This window comes from Calonectris borealis, chromosome 11 (genome assembly GCF_964195595.1).
Source record: "Calonectris borealis chromosome 11, bCalBor7.hap1.2, whole genome shotgun sequence".
Taxonomy (NCBI): Eukaryota; Metazoa; Chordata; class Aves; order Procellariiformes; family Procellariidae; genus Calonectris; species Calonectris borealis.
The window spans coordinates 17,735,672-17,754,870 of record NC_134322.1 but is presented as its reverse complement, the minus strand read 5'-3'; the positions used below and the strand labels follow the sequence as shown (position 1 = coordinate 17,754,870).

At 37.4% G+C, this 19,199-nt stretch overlaps 2 protein-coding genes across 7 annotated transcripts in view; one reads left to right on the top strand and one right to left on the bottom strand.

Annotated features, from left to right (window-relative positions):
* APBA2 (amyloid beta precursor protein binding family A member 2) overlaps positions 1-11,348 on the top strand; it is a 112,210-nt gene extending 100,862 nt beyond the window's left edge. For 5 of the 6 annotated variants that reach the window (XM_075160257.1, XM_075160255.1, XM_075160258.1 and 2 more), the window contains 4 exons: positions 707-919; positions 1,735-1,854; positions 8,210-8,350; positions 9,792-11,076. In XM_075160257.1, the coding sequence (XP_075016358.1) occupies positions 707-919; positions 1,735-1,854; positions 8,210-8,350; positions 9,792-9,863 (546 nt within the window). In that variant the 3' untranslated portion in view covers positions 9,864-11,076. Of the gene's footprint in view, positions 1-706; positions 920-1,734; positions 1,855-8,209; positions 8,351-9,791 lie in introns of all 6 variants that reach the window. The other variant, XM_075160254.1, reaches the window with a different exon arrangement.
* The window catches only part of ENTREP2 (endosomal transmembrane epsin interactor 2), a 153,601-nt gene continuing 144,944 nt past the window's right edge, over positions 10,543-19,199 (bottom strand). Inside the window, exons 10-12 of the mRNA XM_075160260.1 lie at positions 15,816-15,890; positions 14,797-15,125; positions 10,543-12,794 (exon numbers count right to left, since the gene is read on the bottom strand). Coding sequence (XP_075016361.1) covers positions 12,609-12,794; positions 14,797-15,125; positions 15,816-15,890 — 590 coding nt within the window. The 3' untranslated portion in view covers positions 10,543-12,608. The remainder of the gene's footprint in view (positions 12,795-14,796; positions 15,126-15,815; positions 15,891-19,199) is intronic.

Genomic DNA, 19,199 nt, shown 5'->3' with positions numbered 1-19,199 from the left:
AAAGAAAATAATTCCCAGTATTTTGTTAAAGAATATGTTCTCTACTTAGACTCTTACTCCTCTTCTGTAAAAGTTAGATATGCTATGATTACTGAACAATTAACATCACCATATTTGAGAAGTCATAATTACATTACATCAGCACATCAGGGATCTTAGATTACCATGCTAGGCACAAGTATATTCAATATTAATAATAATAATAATGTTAATAATAATAACAACAACAACAATATCAAGAGATCCTTGCCTAAAAATAAGGACTGACAACCTTGAGATCAAGAGACAACCTGAGCGGCAATGGCAGAAGTGGAGCTGAACTCAAGCCTGTGTTCCAGGCATTGCCTTAGCCACAAAATGTTACAGCCTCCCCAGCTGCCAGGTTCCAAGGATAAAAACTTCTTTGGCATTCATTCATTTGGTATTCAGTTCCACCAATTTCTATAGAGTTAACCAATGTGTTAGTTTTTTGCTTATTATAAGGACCTATATGACCTTCAACAAACAAGTGGAGGATACCCCTGAAAATAAAGAGGTATGTGTTATACAGTTTTAACAGCGTTTTTGAAGTCATGCTACTACCTAATGGCAAAGAACAGAATTCTTTTTGTAATTTGTAGGTGTTACTCAGGAACAACTGAGATGCTAGTGCTCAAATTTAGACGAATCAAAGCAAAAAATGGTTTTTTTTTCTTTCTAATTGCAGCTCCAGCTAGAAAAGCAGAAGGGAGAAATTCTTGGGGTAGTGATTGTGGAATCTGGATGGGGATCCATTCTACCCACCGTTATCCTGGCTAACATGATGAATGGAGGCCCTGCAGCCCGTTCGGGAAAACTAAGCATTGGAGACCAAATTATGTCCATTAATGGGACCAGTTTAGTTGGTCTACCTCTTGCAACATGCCAAGGGATCATAAAGGTACCCCAAACTTACACTATATGCTGTATGTTGTAAGCCAGCAGCGATGTAATATTCTGACAAGCGACCCTGTAGATTTCCAGCAGATACGATTTTTCATATCACTGCAAAAAAAAAAAAGTAGTAATTTGTCGTTAACAAAAAGTAGAATTAGAAACAGAGATTCAGGGGTGATAATGTACAGAAATTGAGGGTTGGAGAATTTGACTGCAGCTTTGTTACTGGACTATAACAAATGAGGCCAGGTCTGAAAAACTTGCCTAAATTAAGTTACTTAGCTATCTTCAAAGTTTCAGGCTTCCCCACAGCCTCTGAATTAAAATCTGAGGCTTAAAATCTACTATGCTTCTTTGGGCTCCATGTAGATGAAATGGATGGAGGCTGGTAGACTGCAGGACAGATAAGTGAGTACATGAAGATTCCCTAGACATGACGGAATCTCAGAATGCATTATCTTTAATCACTGAGACTAAATCTAATGTCTGTGCAGATTTACCAAGAGCAGCAGCAGCAGGAAATTAATTAGCCAGATGCTGGAAAAGGGCAAGTAGTAGTCAAGTTTTGGTTTTCCTTGAACACTTTCTTCAAGTTTCTATAGTAATTAAAGGCAAAGTTTTGATATGTTTTTTTGGGCCAAACAGCTTGGGAAATAAATGAAACAGAGAAATGTATCTCAAAGTTAACAACAGATTTCTATTAACTCTAGCTGTTCTTTCTCAGATCAGCTGCTTTACACTCTTGCAATTAAGAAACCACTAATGAAAGAGCAAATGAAGATCCTTTTCAGAAATACTAACTTTTGGAATATCTTACAGGGTCTCAAGAATCAGACGCAAGTCAAACTGAACATTGTCAGCTGTCCTCCTGTTACTACTGTCCTCATAAAACGGCCAGACTTAAAATACCAGCTGGGCTTCAGTGTACAGAATGGAATTGTAAGTTTCTGTGTTCAGTGATTGTTTTGGTTTTGGTTTTTTTCCTTTTAAGAAACACACTGAAGTACTGAAAAAATCCTTGCACATGACCTCACTTTTTGTACTGTGATCCCTTAATTAATCAAAACCTTATAATCACATCTCTGAGTAATAGAATGCAAATGGACAACACCAGGAGAACAAGTACTGCCATTCTTGAGGGATTTTTCTACATGATACAGCCACAAGATTTATAGTCCAGATTGTTTGGTGCAATATCTGGATCAGCTAATTGATGTATAACTCTGTCATTAGTGTGCCAGAGTTGCAAGGAAAACAGTTATGCTGAAACAGGTTTTTAACACTACAACATTCCAATCTTAGCTCTGATCCTGTTTCTCTTTTTTAAATTTCAGCACACACTCACTAAGACGCTTCATTTTCTTCCACTGTGCGTAATTTATTTGGATCACATGTAGTGGGCAAGGGAATGTAATTGTGACCTCCTCTGGTTAAAACTAAACACCTCTCACTACAAGTAATTGTATAGATTGTGGCCCAGGTATCCCTTCTCTGCATGCTGCAGTTTCCCTGTAATAACAGGGGCAAACAGGAGAATGAATGTGGCAGGTAAGCACTTACCCAGTGCAGCTCAGGGTCCTGCTCTCATAGTTCTTCCTTCCCAAGCCATTCTCCAATACCTTTCCAAAGCAAACTCCCAACGTTAACTAGCTCAGGTAGTCACCTGGCCTTTCTGGGGGCTGATACTACTAGTATTAGGGACTGTCTGTAGTGCAGGACCATCACCATCTCCTCTTCCTCCAGTCTAGGAAAAAAAATAATCAGGCTACTCACACAGAAAGGACTGTGGGCTCTAGTCCCCTGTTCTCTGAAACTCATCGATTGAAGTTGCCAGATTTCTGTTTGCCACCCTTGGAAGAGTAGCAGGTAACTCTATAGGATGTGGTTTATGGGCCTTACTGTGCTTTAGCAAACAGATGGCTCATTAGTGGATTTTCAGCTCTGCTAGCCATCTCTAAGTTATTATTGTACCTAAGTTTTAAGTGTTCCTACCTAAGATCACATACCATGTTGTGATTACAGCAGAGATTGGTATAAAGAACACCGCTACAAGCCTTGGTCCAGCTGGAAGCACTCTGAAGTGATACCTACCCCAGGTTGACATCCTTTAGAAGCAGAGGTTTAAAGTATTTGTCGTGTTTGGGATTAATGCTCTGACACTTGAGTAGAGAGAGGTCTGTAAAAAAATACAGAAAAATCAGGTTTGTGATATATTTCTGTCCTTCTATGCCTGTGCTTAATCCCCTTTCACATACATGTATGTGTATGTTAAGTAGGTATGGTTATTGCTGGTAGTTCACTCTGTTAGCAAATCCCAAGTCTTGGTATAAAAAGGATGAAAGGGATGGGATCTGGTTTTACAAGATCTCACAGAGAGTGCCGAGAACACTGTATGATGCATTGATTTATTTCCTAATTGCTATCCTTTGTAAATCTAGTATGTTCAGCTGGTGCTATGATAAAAATAGGAAAATATATTTAAGGAACAATGAACAATACTATGCTGCGTTTATCAACTCTTTTAGGAGGCCTGTCACAGCATTGGTGGGGGTTGGGTCAGGGCTGGGGAAAAGAATCAGGCCAGCGTGGATTAGAAGCAGCATATCATGTCCTCACATGGACAGAGGCAGTTACGGAGTCTGTGAGACAGTCTATTCATCTTGTCCCAGCTAATCATCTCCTACATAATTGGAGCCTTAGTTTAGTAAATTCGGCAGACTGTGGTTGTTTTCTTTCATAGCACGCTCACTCCACCATCTACTGGTCATTTGTCATATTCACCACATGGATGGTCATAATTCATTCTAGTTAAATGAGCAACATTTAGATGACATCCAATATAAAGTTTACCAAATTCAGCATAAAAATCCTTCTCAAATAACAAAAAAAGCCTTGTAATACATTTCATTTATGAAGAGCCTGTGTTTGAATATGCCCAATGAATGAAAAGGAGAGATTGTTAGGCTGCTATATAGACAAGCTTCTGGGCCTGTTAAGTCCTTGCTCAGATAAACTCTCTCTTACTTCACTTAACATTTGAAAATATGACTCTGCAAAGTATGTCTCTCTGGTAGTTTGACACAGAACTGAAAGCAGTTTTGTAATCGCCAGCAATTGTTATAAATTATGACAGGATTCAGAAATAACATCCTTATTCTTTGTTGGCTCAGCATTAGCACAGTAAAGAAATAAATGGCTTGCCCGAACGGGTATAATTAAATGACTCCTACTGCTCTGCCATTACCTCATTATGTGTGCAGCTGGTACTTATTTCTGTGCTTCTTCTGATAGCCGTTTTGCATGGTTCCTTTTCACTCTGCCTATCTCATCTGTGCAGGATGGACAGCTATTATATTAGTGAATAGCCCATAAACAACCTGGACATACAAAAGTACAATCTGAGCTGGGTTTTGCTTGCATATAGGGTATCAGGAAGATGCAGACACTGGGCTGCTGCAGGTGACTGTTTTCTTTGTGTATTCTGTATAGTTTAATTAATGCAAAGCCTGAAGTTGTGCTTCATGGAACACTAGTAGAGCCAGCTTTTGGAAGTTTTAGTTAGGGAACAGCACAACAGCATAAATCAGAGTGTTAATTTTGCAAAATTCCTCTTGCAGTAATGATGCAAATATTCTTCATGGCTCTTGAAAGATACTGATGTAGTTTCATTGCATATTTATAAAAGGAATCTAAAATTTGAACTGTAAAACATTAAGAAAAAAAGGAAATATTGTGCATACATATAAAACAAGTATGAATGTTGTGTGATGGGGAGGTGAACATAAGGTGACCTATTAGCCACCTTCTGAAAATCACTATGCTACACTTCCTTTAAAATTACGATATTTAAATATAAGTGGTCCTCTCGTATCGCATCATTATCTTGTTTGCTAAATTATGAAAAATCTGTGTATTACCAGTTGTATTTTTACTGCTGATAATGCACCACTTCTCAGTCTGGATCTCAGAGCTCAGACACTTTCTCTGAGAAGTGTATCCACCCCATCCCTAGCCTAGCACAACTCTATCTAAAAATACAGTAAAACTAGGTAAAACTTAACAGAATGGACAGTTTATTTTTTCTTCCTTGCCTTTGTTTATATTTATTTAAACTGTCTAGGAAAACATATACAGGGTTTAAATAGAGTAATATAGGAGTGAGATGAGGAGAAACCTGGTTTAACAGGTTATATTTAAGGCATTGACACAGTATAAACAGTTAGTTTGCCTTGCACTGTTCTATCCTTAATGTTTTGCTACACAATGGGCAGCTGCAATAAAACTGATTGTGAAGCTACTGAAGTTTCACATCCGATGCACTGCAGCTTGTCTAAGACATTGCAGAATCTGTAACAGCTGAATGGATTGAATCAGTATGGTTTACCTCTTCTTTTTTTTTCCTTCTTCTTTTTCTTCAGTTTACACAGTAAACAGAGTATACGTTCTTATGTACAAGAAGATCCAGATCCGTCATGCTTTATTTAAGAATATTACAGCTGCTGACATGTTCAACAAGTACAGCAGGCTAAACAATCCTGGCTGAATAGAATCATATTTACTTAGTGGTACTGCTCAGCTTGAACTTGCCAGCCTAATCTGCCATAGCTGCACTGGCTGGAGACAAAAGTCTTAAGGCTGCTTTGAGTCAGCCGCTTGCAAATACAGGAGCCATGTAAATGTGTGGTTTAAGTACAGTATATTTCTTTACATCTGCACTCTGTCTAGCTTAACAGGATCTGTGAGGCTAGGCAGAACCACTTGGGCTCTGTGTCTGTTTCTCTCTTTACCTCATTAAAATAGTTAATGCTCGCAAAAAGGAAGCTGATTCCCTTCCCTGGAGAGGGTTCAAGTTCTTGAATGAAGATAAGAGACCGCTTCCTATGTCTGAGGCTGTTAGGAAGAAGAAATTCACTGATGGTATTAGAAGTGCTTTGAGAGCCACACAGTGAAAGGTGCTCTGGATAGATATGCAAGCCATTATCTTTTCCTTTATGCCAGTAGGGTGAGAGGTTACATTTCCATTTGCTCTGAAAGCTTTTATTTCAGCTGGCTGTACTGTCTCTATATTTTCTTTTATACTGTGAAAAATATATTTACAGGGTTTCTTTTGGCACATTCTGCTTTTTGTCCTTTCAGATTACTGCATACAATCCCCAACAGCAAGGAGCAAACTGTTATTCTAACAGCGAGTTGAATTGAGAAGCTTTTTATAAAAGAGAAGATCTATGTAGTACAGCTTATCTTGTCAGCTGTATGATTAGAAGATAGACTACCTGCAAAACAATATATTGTATGTGACTGAAATTCAAGACAATTCTGTGAAGGGTTCTGATGGTGCCTCTATCCATAAAAGTCCATCAGAAATTGTTTATGAACCGCAGTAGGTAAAACTCAGCCACTAATGATAGCGTGGTGGAAGAGAAGTCTCACTGCAGGAGAAGGTCTTTTTTCAGAAAGCTGAGAAAGGCCTTTTATAAACAAAGAATAACTATAAATTTTCGCTCCCTGTATCAGACAACCTGAACTTCGAGTAAGAAGGGATTTCCTTTTTTATAGCATTGTTATTTGTGAAGAGGAATTTAAAGGAAACTGCTCGTGTCATACGGAAAAGATTCTGGTCAACCACAGACAATGTTTCACCTTCAATATATTCCAGCGTGGCCATCTCCCCACATACTATGTTTCTGAATTAGATTACAAACTTACTGGGACACAAGCCACATCTTATCATACTTGTATTTAGCTCTGAGCAAATTACCAGATCTCAGCAAATAATTATTCTTGGTATATGATTCTAACCATTGACAGTAACTGCAGAAACAGCCATCATTGGATGCTCTAGCACTCATTTCTTTTCCTCGAAGAACAGGTTTTTCTCAGTAAACAAAAGGTAAATCTTTGCTAAGCTCTGCGTGGTTCCAGAGATTCCAGCTATGGATTATCTGCCTTATGTGCTGCGTGACCTTAGTCTTGAAATAATTTACCAACAATTTCTAATATACAGCTGTCTAGTCTGTCAGGGAGGACCCTGCTGTAGCACAGACACTGTTACTGAGGAGGAAACATTCTTTTCAATTCCCCATACTGGATTGAGATTTTTCTTTCTGCCTGTACACCACCCATGTTGCAACCTCAATAATTTTAAGCAGTAGTGTCTGCTGGGACTATGCCTGGTGCATGGAACTCTTCTTGTAGAATTTTTCTGCTATTGTAGGGGGCGTAAAAGTCAAAACTTGTGCCTAGTTCATTACTGGTACCTGCAGCTGCCAGGTGAAACAGTGGCCTGACTTGCCTTCTTCATCCTAAGCTCCCTATGGCCAGCAGCACTGTAAAACATGGAGGAAAGCAGAGGCTCTGGAGAGCAGAGTGCCCTTTTCCAACCTGCAGAGGCACAGGAAACAAGTTGTCATATTCACTATGCTGAGAACAGCCTGTAAAAAGAAACAGAATTTGCATGTTTCATAGACTCAGAGGACGGTGTGGGTGGAAGAGACCTTTAAAGATCATCTAGATAAAACCTCCCTACCATGGGCAGGGACATCATCCACTAGATAGGTTGCTCAAAGCCCCGTCCAACCTGACCTTACACACTTCTAGGGCCTCCACAGTTTCTCTGGGCAACCTGTTCCAGTGTCTCACCACCCTCATCATAAAAAATTTCTTCCTTATATCTTTGAGATAGATCTTCCCTTGTATATTCCTTGTATCTCTGTGACCCTTTAGACAGCTTGCCAGCTTTCAATATAGAATGTCTGTATGGCATCATCCTTTCCTTCAGCCTAAACTAGTATTTGTGCAGGGTTAAGGATTAAGCTTTATATCATTTTTTTCTATGTATGTGAAAAAATTGCTGTTGTAGATTCATTTTTACTTTCGCACTTTTTGTATTTCCCAGAAAGAATATTTATATTCAGAAAGAATAACGTGGTAGTTTGCAGAAAGAGTTCAGGTAGCACAGTCAGAAATATTTAAAAATCACTTTCTTCTCCTGTCCTGACAGTACATAAAACTTCTCTCTTCCCCCTGACTCCACGCTTTTGCATGGCTGCTACCTGTATCACTGTTAGGTATTTATATGTTCCCACCCCATGAGAATGAAAATAAAAATTGTAATTTGCAGAAATTTTGAAAAAAAACAAACCAACATTTAAAAACTCACAGTATTGCTTAATACTTTCCACAAGTATCTTCTGGAATCCTTATGGTGTCACCACTCATTATTATGTTTTAAATCCCAGTAACTGCTACATTATGACATTTCTAAACTTTAATAAACTTTGCTTTCTCTTGGCAGATTTGCAGCTTGATGCGAGGTGGAATAGCTGAGAGGGGAGGGGTAAGAGTAGGACATCGTATTATTGAGATCAATGGACAAAGTGTTGTTGCTACTGCTCATGAGAAGATAGTACAAGCATTGTCTAATTCAGTGGGAGAGGTAAGAAAACAATTAAATACTTCATCAGGAATTAAAACTGTTGAAAGAATATATTTTTCAGTTGAAAAGAGTGTCTTAACATAGTATTAAAACCACCACCTCAGTAAATTGGAGTTGAGTACTAATAACAAACAATTAATAGAACATTTTTTGAACAATTAAATGCACATTCGCTGCACTTTCCCCACTCATTTTCAAGAGTTCCTGGCATGATTCTGAACCTTCAACCTACTGAGTTAAACCAATCAATTAAGGGAAGAAATCGCACAAGCATGTTAGCTATGAAAATGTCTCTTGGCTTATCACTACAGCATCTGCCATAGAAGTAAATTAATATTCAAAGAGGTGAGAGATTCAAATTGATATGTATTTTAATGATTTCCTTTGCACTGAACATTTCCAACTTACCTTGGGAATAAGTTAAGACATCTCTCTCCAGTACTTCTAGAGAAATCAGCAATGAATGAACAAGATCCTCCAGTTTATCAAAATCCCTACTGAATTTAGTGGTAGTATCATACACAACCCTGGCCAGATCTTCCCCTAGTTCCTTTGCCAAAAATCAAAGACAACTTGTTTTCCTGTGGAAAATGATACTTGAAAAATAATACAGGGTACGTGCATGTTGGCAGGAACAAAGGTGTAGATTTCAATAGAACCTCCATGCCTTTATGGTACCTCTTTGCTGTATATCATCTCACTAAACATATGAGGACAATATGAAACTTTTTTTTCAGCATAAAGAGACCAAGATATCAAGGCAACGTATGACTGGTGAGGGTCTGCATTATCAGTAAAGTTCCCTCCTCTTGTGTTGTCTGATAGGTACTTACAGCTGTTACTACTTTTCTGATGCAATTCTGATTACCTGTTAGTAACCTGCCTTTAATCCTGTTAGTCTGCAAAATTCCTCTGACACTATCACAGTACTCCTTGTAGAAAGAACTTAAATACACTAGCCATGAGAGAACCTGTTCCACCACACTCCTGACTGGCATTTAAAGTCCAGGTTTTGTGTTCAGAGGATCTTACTCCAATTAGGAGAAAACGTACAAAATGACAGTCCCACAGGGAAGGAAGATAGAAAAAAAATCTAAGTTCACTTAATGACAGAACAGCAGAATGAATTTTCAGAGAGGCTTGTGCTGCTTCTTTAGGGGCTGTAATTGGAGTAGGGTATAACAATAGAAAGTGTTTAGGTGTCTCTTTAGCTATATGATCTTGCATCGTTGTCATTTAAAAAAAAAACACACAAAAAAAGCATACAGCAAATCAGCTTGTCAGAACCAGAGAACTCTGAACAAGAAACTTTGGCAACATTCACATCTATAGAAACCAGGACAATAAATGCACTTACACCACAGGGAGAGACAGATTGGGCCTTATGGATTATTTTAAACTAGTAACAATTCTGTTAATTTCTGTGTAAATCAATTGACAGATTCACATGAAGACTATGCCAGCTGCCATGTTCAGGCTTCTAACTGGACAAGAGACACCCCTATACATCTAGCATGCGACTCTCTTGCAGCAAAATAACTAAATAATTCCATCACAGCTGAAGCCCTCATAGCTGAAGAGAATTTTGTATTTTGTATGAATGAAAGGCTTTGAAGCTGACCTGAGGACTCCGAAACAAGGAACAGACAGGTGTCTCTGCCTTTTCTCTCCTTCCTTTTTATTTCTTTGCCAAAAAGTGATGAGAAGGATGGTCAAGGACAATAATCACTGACAAAAATCTTTGTAAAACATTTAAGTATTTTGCAACATCTTCTAAACTCTTTTCTCATAAAACTTAAAACATATTTATTTGTAACCTTTATGTGGAGTGATGTATGTATGTCTGTCTTGTTTGATAACATGGTGAATGTGAATATTTGATGAATGAGACTGCAAGAAATGGCAAAGAGAAGCGATTAGAGAAAGTTATGGCTGCCACAAGTTAAAAAAAAAAATCCCAGTCCCATAAAGTGGTCCAATACTGATGGCTTTGCATAATTTTAAAACTGGTGCCGAATAGATGGTATTTCAGTGGAAAGGAATGTGTGCAGTTAACACTTTTAGATTCTAATGTAAAGAAAACCACCGTAGTACTTGGTATTGTTATGACAAGTGTAACCTGTTTGGCAAGGTGTGAACATAAATATGTAACAAGTGTTTCATATGCTAAATAAAGAATAATTGCCACAAGATTAAAATCAAAATATTTATTTAGATACATATTTATTTTTAATGCTTGTGATTTTTATGATTTAACAGAGTTATTTCATGGATAACTTATTGCACAGGTTGTGTAATGTATGTGTTGGGCTGGGGTTTTTTTTCCTTTAATTTTTGCATATTACCTTTTTGTTAATATTAGCTGAAAATGGGAAAGCCATGCTTACCTGTTTCTGTCTTTTATAAAGCATTCTTATTCCTAAGGCAATGTGTTCTGAATGTAAATTGTTTTGACAAATAACCTAGCACCATCAGCAGTATTAGAATGTGTGTAGACAAAAAACCTAGTAGTAAAGTTGTATTCCTTATGAGATGAATGTTAATTGGTGTAACTTTTCGTCTAGATTTTTTTTTTTTTGGCCAAGGCCTTGAAGAAAATACACTGTGACTTAAGAAGCCTTACCATGCAGTAACTAAAGAGCTTTAGATGACTGTACTTCAAGGAGTAGTGTGTTGCATGCAACTGACCTTAGGAAAGAATTAATCTACTATCACTAATAAATCTGAAAAAATAAAGAAAGCTTGCTTATTTTGTTTGTTGTGTAAGTTTACGTGATAAAAAAAATCCAAGTAGAAGATCATTTAATTCTTCATCTAAGTGCAGTTGCAAAGGTCACAGATTATTTTTTTAAAAAGGAATTAATCTCTTGAATTAGGAATTTGTGTATCATTATCTTGAGAGTAGATGCTTTCAATTAGCATACCTTGTTGCCACTGGATGTCACTGTGACTTCACATCAATACAGAAGCATGCTATAATTAAAATACATTAAAATGGATGATTCTGTAAAACTTAAACTACCCATCTTCAGCTACATTCCTTTGTGACCTTTTCACAGGACGTCTGCCCAGCTCAGAGTGACACAAATGAAACCAGTATATGATTAAACCTCAAATGGAAACTAACGCTACTGACAAGCACTGCTGCAAAAAAATTAAAATCCTGAAACATCAACCTGTGGTAGGTTCTTTATGAGAACCTTTTGTTTAAGGCCTTTCCAATTTCCTCTGAGAGAGCCAGGATGAAGCTTGCACTGGAAGACGTTGCTGGCAGACCTGTGTTTATGCTGGTAATCAAATTAGTGTCAATGATATTTACTTTCTGATTTTTTTTTTTTTTGAGATCAATGTTAAATAAATCATAAATGCAGCAGAACCACAAGGACATGTTTTAGTGACACAATTGGAGTAACAATTCTTTTTGAAAAAATGTTCAAGGCTCTGCTAGATAAAAATTCATCTAACTTCCTACCAGTTGGAATTTGTAAAAAGTTTGTGAAATCTGCTTTTTGGAAATGCAGAATTTCAAAGACTTCTTCCCTAATGCATCTTTTGGTCACAATTTGCGGAGTACTTAAATCTCAGTTTTCATAGTATATGCTACTCCATTAATAAACTCATGAGCGTTCAGAACAAAGCAAAAATAAACCACACTGCAGCCTTTACTGTAATTTAAAAGGGCAACGTATTGGCGGGGGGGGGGGTGGGGTGGGGTGGGGGGGTGGTCGGCAGTTTTAATAGGACAGAGCAGTTAGCCTGGCATGAAAGACACTGGAAAAATGGATTAGAAGCAGCACTGTATATGCGTATGAATCACCTTTACATTTCTATCCAAATCAAGTTGTTGAAAAAGCAAAGTCCAGAAATACTTTTTATTAAAACACTGATCATAGTTAAAACACTTTGAGGTACATTAAATAAATACAACTTTTAAGTTGTACAGCCGGTCTCTGGTGGTTTTGCAATGGTTTTCAAGAAATGCTAGGCAGCATCAGTAGCACTTTTGTAAGTACAGTGAAACAAACGCATTTCTGGTTGGGAAAACGTGTTACGAGTTTACTAATCAATTAAAATTTTGCAAAAATCAGGACTGAAATTTACATTCAGAAAAACAGGTGTTGTCCTCCTGCTGTTGGAAAAAAGTGGAATTCCAAAGGAAGACACTTTTTCCTTTTTAGGTCATCCACTACTTGTATTTCTCCCAGTCCTGGTTTCTTCCTTAATTCTCTTTGCTGGAATCACATACCTGCGAATATTATCAAAGGATGGTCTCCCGGCAAACTCCAATTAAACTGTGAGGCCTGTCCCGCTCTAAACTGCGAGTGATATGGGACCTACGTAAGAAGGCAACTGGAGAGCTCAGAGCACCACAGCTCTGAAGATGAAGATCTTCTTGAAGTCGCTTTCTAGAGATATTCACATTCTGCTGAGAACTCGTAATTACCTGTTTAAAAGGGCAGGAATGGAGAAGGAAAAATGGGGAAAACAGGGTAAGAAATGTTTTAATTTAAAAGGTTCAGCCCCTGAATATCATTCATTCAAGTTATCTAACAATGGAGCTCTCCCAGAGGAGATGTGTGTTTGTGCAGCCATCCAGAGACCCTCCTGCTTCTCCTGTTCTTACAACTGGTCAGGGCTGAGTACCAGCTACTGGAAGGCACAGTCGGGCTTGAAAGGCATCAGGCCTCCTGTCTGTACTGTAGTGTTGAATCAACAAAGGCGCAAACAAGTATTTGGTTCTCTCTATATGAATGAAAAGGCAGCAGCTCTGCCTTATAATTGACAAGTCTGTTTGGAGCAAATTAAACTCATTTGTTTCTTTTAGGAGAAAGAGATGCTTCACTAGTTTTGCTGAGGGTGGAAGAGAAGTAAAACTTAGCAAGCCTCGTAAACAAACATTTTGGTGTTAATAGAACTGTCAAGCTACTTCACAAATCTAAATTATACAACTGTTTTACCAAAAATTCTGTGACTTCTTAAGTAGATTGCTGGGATGCCCTGGACTTTCACTAATTAATAATGGTTTTTGTCTGAAAAAAAACCCTACTGAAATTCTTTCTTTAATGTGAAAAAACCGTATGACTCCCTGGATCTAAGAAATCCACACAGGATAAAAATTGGGCCATTGGTTTCTGGTTTTATGATCTACATGAACACTTAAGTTTTTTTATACTGTTTTGTTTTGTGAGAAACTATGATTTTTTCATTTAAAGAAAATAGTTTTCAACTTTCTAACCTTGAGGATTTAATGATCTATAAATTTTGTAAAGCAATAAAAATGTTAAAATTTAATTCCATATTGACACTCTGTTACGTATGTCATGATAGCACTGCTTTTCAACCCGTGTGACTACAGAGGTAACTGATACGGTGCTACTTCTTTGTTCTACTTCATAGTTAGCAAAATCAATCTTGCAGCAAGCTTTATTAAATCCTGTGTTTCCTGCTACACGTCACACTATCTCACATGCTGTTTAAGTGTTATTACATCCTATTTTAACACTTAGCCAGTTTCCCTCACTTAGGGATCAGCAGACTAATACCATAGGAATTACAATATCTCAGAAGCGGGGGGGAAACAGCCCTCAAGTGTGTATCCGTAATCATTGTCCAGCTCTGTGGACAGGCAACCTGAATGCTGTTAGTCAGTGCTAAGAGCATTCTGCTTTTCAAATCTGACAACGTAAAAGGAACTTCATTTCAATAGCTATCATTCTGGTAACAGTACTAGCAAGAGGTGATTAATCACCTTTCTTCCTGCAAAAAAGATTTTTTATTAAACGTGCATTAGGTAACAAAAGTTGCTGCCACTACTAATTCCCTTGTTTCATAGGATTCCTTCCAAGCCTTGTGTCTGTTGTATTCTCACTCAAGGTGAGAAGATGCATTATTCCTTTATTTGGAGAAGCACAATTTCTCAATTCTTTTTCTTAAAAATAGCAAGGGTCATTATTATCATGCTTGTAGCCAGGAGTAAGGGTAACTGCATTGTTCTGTTTTGATAGATTGTGGTCCTGCTTGTATATCTACCCATTCTTTTCAGCTAGTAGCTTATGCTGTACAAATACATTTGCCTGAAAAAAACAACAGATCCAATTCAGTCCTGTGTATCTCCATATATAAACACTTATTCATGTATGGAACAGTCACAGGGGCAGACAGACGTTGGAAATGAGAGAGGATGATTATCAATGTGTAAATATCAGCTCCCTATAGATCTCCTAGGATATTACTGGGTCCAGCTGAAGAATTTTAAATGCATTTATAAGTGCTTCAGTGTAAAATGCATTGCTGCCCAATAAATATTAATTATTTTTTACTAAAGCCATGTTACTATAAAAGAACTTTTGTAGAAATTGTCTGAAGTACTTAAAACTGTAAAAACATTTAAATAAGGTATGTGTCTATCACGGTTGAAAAAAATCTTTAGAACTTAAATGGCCTACCTGGTCTATAATATTGGCACTGAAGATGGCTTCTTCCATGTGTCTCTCATCAGATTTTATTACTGATCGTATGCTGTTCACTACGTGACGTACTTCTGGAGGGAGATTACAGTTTGAATGTTCCAAAAATTTTGCCACTAAAATTTTTGTGTCTTTATAGGTCTTAAGGTCCACTAAAGAGTGTGGTCGCTCTTTTGAGACTGTGTGCAAAGCCTTCGGCTTTGGGTGTAGATCAATTTTCTTTGTATCCCTCTGTTTTCCAGTTGGTAGAAAACTGCTCAAAGAATGCTGACAAGCAGAGGCAGCCATATGAGAACCAGAAACAGGAACTAAAAAAGGGGGGGAAGAATATCTTTAAAGTAATAAGTTAAAAAAAAGAAAAAAAAAAAAAAAGAAAAAAAAAGGCAAAACAAATATTGTCACAAAAGTTTTTACTTTGTCACAAAATGTCTGTTTTTTCTGAGGAATAACAAAAACATCAATCAAGGAAACATTGCAAAATGGTATTTAACCAGGGGTCAAGAATAAGACTCTTTCCCATGACCAAGGACTGCATTTAGGATAAGTGGGTGGGTAATTAAAGTACTTCATAAATCGCAGACATTTTTGTTACCTCTACTTTCAGGGACTTCAGTTGACATTAATGATAAGGGGAAACACCAGCTATTCAGTGTTACACATGTAACTTGTACTGGTTTAGGCCTGCCCCCCCCACCCTTCCCCAACTTTAAGGGTAAAGTTCCCCTTATTTCTAGGCCGCAAAAATTATAAGCAGTGAATAATACATGAGAGATTAGTAAGAAATACAGAGAAAGCAAAAATGCTAAACTAAAACAGAGGACTTCATTTGCAGCATTTATTTTTACTCAAAGGCTGGTTCCATCAGCATTGTACATCATATATGTATGCTGTTAGTAAGTGATTTTTCTGCCCCAAATTTTCTCTATCAGAAGCTTGTAATTATTTTTAAAACAAAAGAAGGCAACCATATGATCCTGCTTTAGAAAACTGATCCTCACCTGTTTCTAATGTAGCTGGAGATAATCCTGCATCTTGATGCTGGCTACATAGAGAGGTCCAGGCACAATTATCACCTTTAACCAAAGGGAGAGAGACAGAAAGAGCACAATCAACCCCTGCTATCCTCTGCCCAAAGCAAGGAAAAATACATTGGAATCTTTTATTATCTCCTTTACAGAATGATACTACTCAGAAGAAATACTACTTTCAAGATGTCCGTTCATAAAGAGAAGCTACTATACACAGAAATGTCCTATAAGCTGTTAAATAAATACAAATAGAAAGATACAGTTCCTGCTTGATGGTTTCCTCTCTGTTATACAGCTATCAAATCGTAAATATTGCAGGCCTCAGCACTGAAGCTACGGAAGGCTTCCTGCTAGAGGCAGACCTCAGACTTTCCTGTATTTCCTTGGCAGACAGAGTTTATCTTAGAAAATAGGAAAAACAAGAAAGATGAATCCCTCTTATTTCTACAAAACCAGCATTTTATTCAATATTTCTACCTCCTTTTTTTATAGATTCTCATTCTTTGCAGGACAAATGCTATCCACCACTGATGAAATTAATGGGCAGGTGACCACTATGGTTACTGATGATCCAATCCATAACAAGTGGTTACAGAGCATCTACAAACAGCTCTAGACACAGTTGCCTTCTAATGGCAGAGTTTCTGGGATGCCAGCACAAGGATCAATGATGATGAGATCACACTATACGGTGATTACCAGTGCAGTCTTTTTGATTTCAAGCTTGTGACAGTCAAGATGGAATAAACCCTCACATTTATGGTAAGGCTGTTTACATCTGTTTCCAGGACTGAAAACTATTTTGAACTTCTAGGTAGATTAGAAGAGTTTTTCTTCTGTATCTTCAGGGAAAGTTTATAATGAAAAGCTGGTATAATCCCCTCTAGTAGTGAATAATTAAAGGAAGGAAAACAAAGGTAAGATGCTACAAACATCGAAAATCTGTAAGAAATCAAAAGAGACAGTTTCTATTCTGTCTTTAATTTGCTTTATTATGCTGAAGTGCTGCAACACATGAATCATGGCGTGCTTATTAAGAGGAGACACTTCAGAGGTTCTGTCTTCCCATCCATTATTATACTGCTTAATGTACTTGCGGCACAGTCAAAACTACACCACTAGACATTATCCTGAATTATCTGGAACACAGACACTACAATAATCACTCAGGCACTTAACTGATATAGCCACATAGACTATCATATTTGATTATAGATCAAATTTATTGTAACAAACATCAGGCTAGAAGTTGATTTTGTCCTCCTTTGCTATGATAAACTTTATGGGAAAAAGACGGAAAAACGTGCAAACTACTCATTTATAAGTAATTTTTTTTAAGAGGGAACTATTTCTCACAGAGATTATATGTGAACCCACCATACTTACATTGTCCAGGGTCTACACAGTGACTATAAAGGCACCTATTAAACTAAACTTTCATCTATAATTTCTCTACTAGAAATGACAGATATTTCAAAACAAATAAATTAGCTCACTGTCAACATTAAAGGATTAATGGGAGAATTATTGATTATACATACCATAAAGACCCCATCATGTCAAAATGTGCTTGAAGCACATGAATTGTTGAGTTTTATGCCAGCGTTAAAATTCCCAGATTACTAATTTATTAGATCTCATTGCTGTTGTGTCACTTTGCTGTTGCACACGTGCAACATCTCTGTGTCAAATAATTTATGTTCCAAACCATGTGCAGTGCAATCACAGTAACATTCAAGACTCATTTAACAAAATTCTATGCAGTAAATTTCAAGGTTGCGCTTCTAAATCTCTTCACATTGACTTGTATAGGGAGGTTAATCAGAAGATAAATTAATAATTTTTCTTGAAGTAGAAAGACAGGGTCCTAAGACAAAACCAAACCCCATTTACCAATCTGACCACTGCATTTTCCCATTTGTGGACATGCCTGAAGCTCCCCCACCCTTCAGTTCTCCAAAATCCACAGTATGTCTCGTACATGAGTTATTAGTATTAATGATACGTAGTTACAGCTCTGTCTTTCATATGGTCAGTCTATTTGACCAATTCTTCTACTCCAGGACAATTTTAAAAAAATAACTGTATGTTACTGAAAAAAAAAACCCTGACACTTTTTCTTCTGGGTTGGTTAGTTGATGGAGCTCAGTTGGTTCCCTTTATCTTTGCCTATCGTTCAACTGTGTGGATGTATTTTAAAATTCTGCAGTGAGATCTATATACTAATAGCCAGTCATGAAAAATCTAGATCAAATGCCTTTTTAAAGTTATAAAGACTATAAAGAACTACAGCTGTGTGTCACAGCTTAGGAAAAATAGCTTCAGGGCTGCTACAAACAGCCGGTACATGTTACTAGAATCATGCTGCTTCTAACCGATGTATGATTTCCAAATAAAGTTCAACAAAAAGTAGAGGAAGCGGGAGTGATGTGAAGTTGTGAAAACCTTTGCAGAGTAAAATTTTGCAAACTGTAGTTTGCCAAACATATAAATGAAAGAAATACGCACATCTAGACTCAAGTGCTTCTCTTAAAGATTTCATTTTAAAGAGTCTTCTGTAGGCAGCAAAAGAACAGCAAACTAGGTCAGCACGAACACATTCTCTCTGAGTTCCTTCTTCTCTTGCTCCCCCCTCTGCTGTGTGTATATCAGTATCTCTAGAACCATCTCCTTTATTGCAATCTCTGCTAAGCCCAGTTACCTCTCAGTAATGTTGTGTCCCTCAACTCACGTAGGGCTAAGAACTTAGAAATTAGTCAAAATAATTCCCGTAATGCCACTTCTCCAGAAAAGATGACGGATGTATTTAGGACATGTTAAAAATGAAGGCAGAGCATCTGTTCTACCAGGTGTCCCAGCAGTCAGCTAGAACATGTAGATATGGCTGCATACAGTCATCTCTCTCTCAAACACTACTCAAAGAGCATATGGAGCACAATATGGAAAACTTGCAGAGCGTGACCCAGGAGAGAAAGGGCTGTTCTTCTTGTCTTTGGCACAGTAGAAAGGATTCAGAAAGTCCTACTTACTGTCTGCACAGCAGCTTCATAGCACGTATATCCTAGCAGAGTAAATTTCATAAAATAAATGCAGACTTCTAGATTAAAGATTCGCTTTTCCTGGATAACATGCTGAGGCTAGATTTCTAAAGGTAAAAGACATTCAATTATTGAGCTAAGTATGAGGTCTCTGATATTCACAGAAACAGAATAATGATGCAAAAAGTGTAATAGAACCAACACATCATCTTCCTAAATTAAACCAGTTATTTCAGCATTTTGTCTACTTTTGTTTTGAGCTAGTCACATGATTCTTCCTCTAGATCCCTTAGGAAGCCCAGTGAACGCGTCTGTA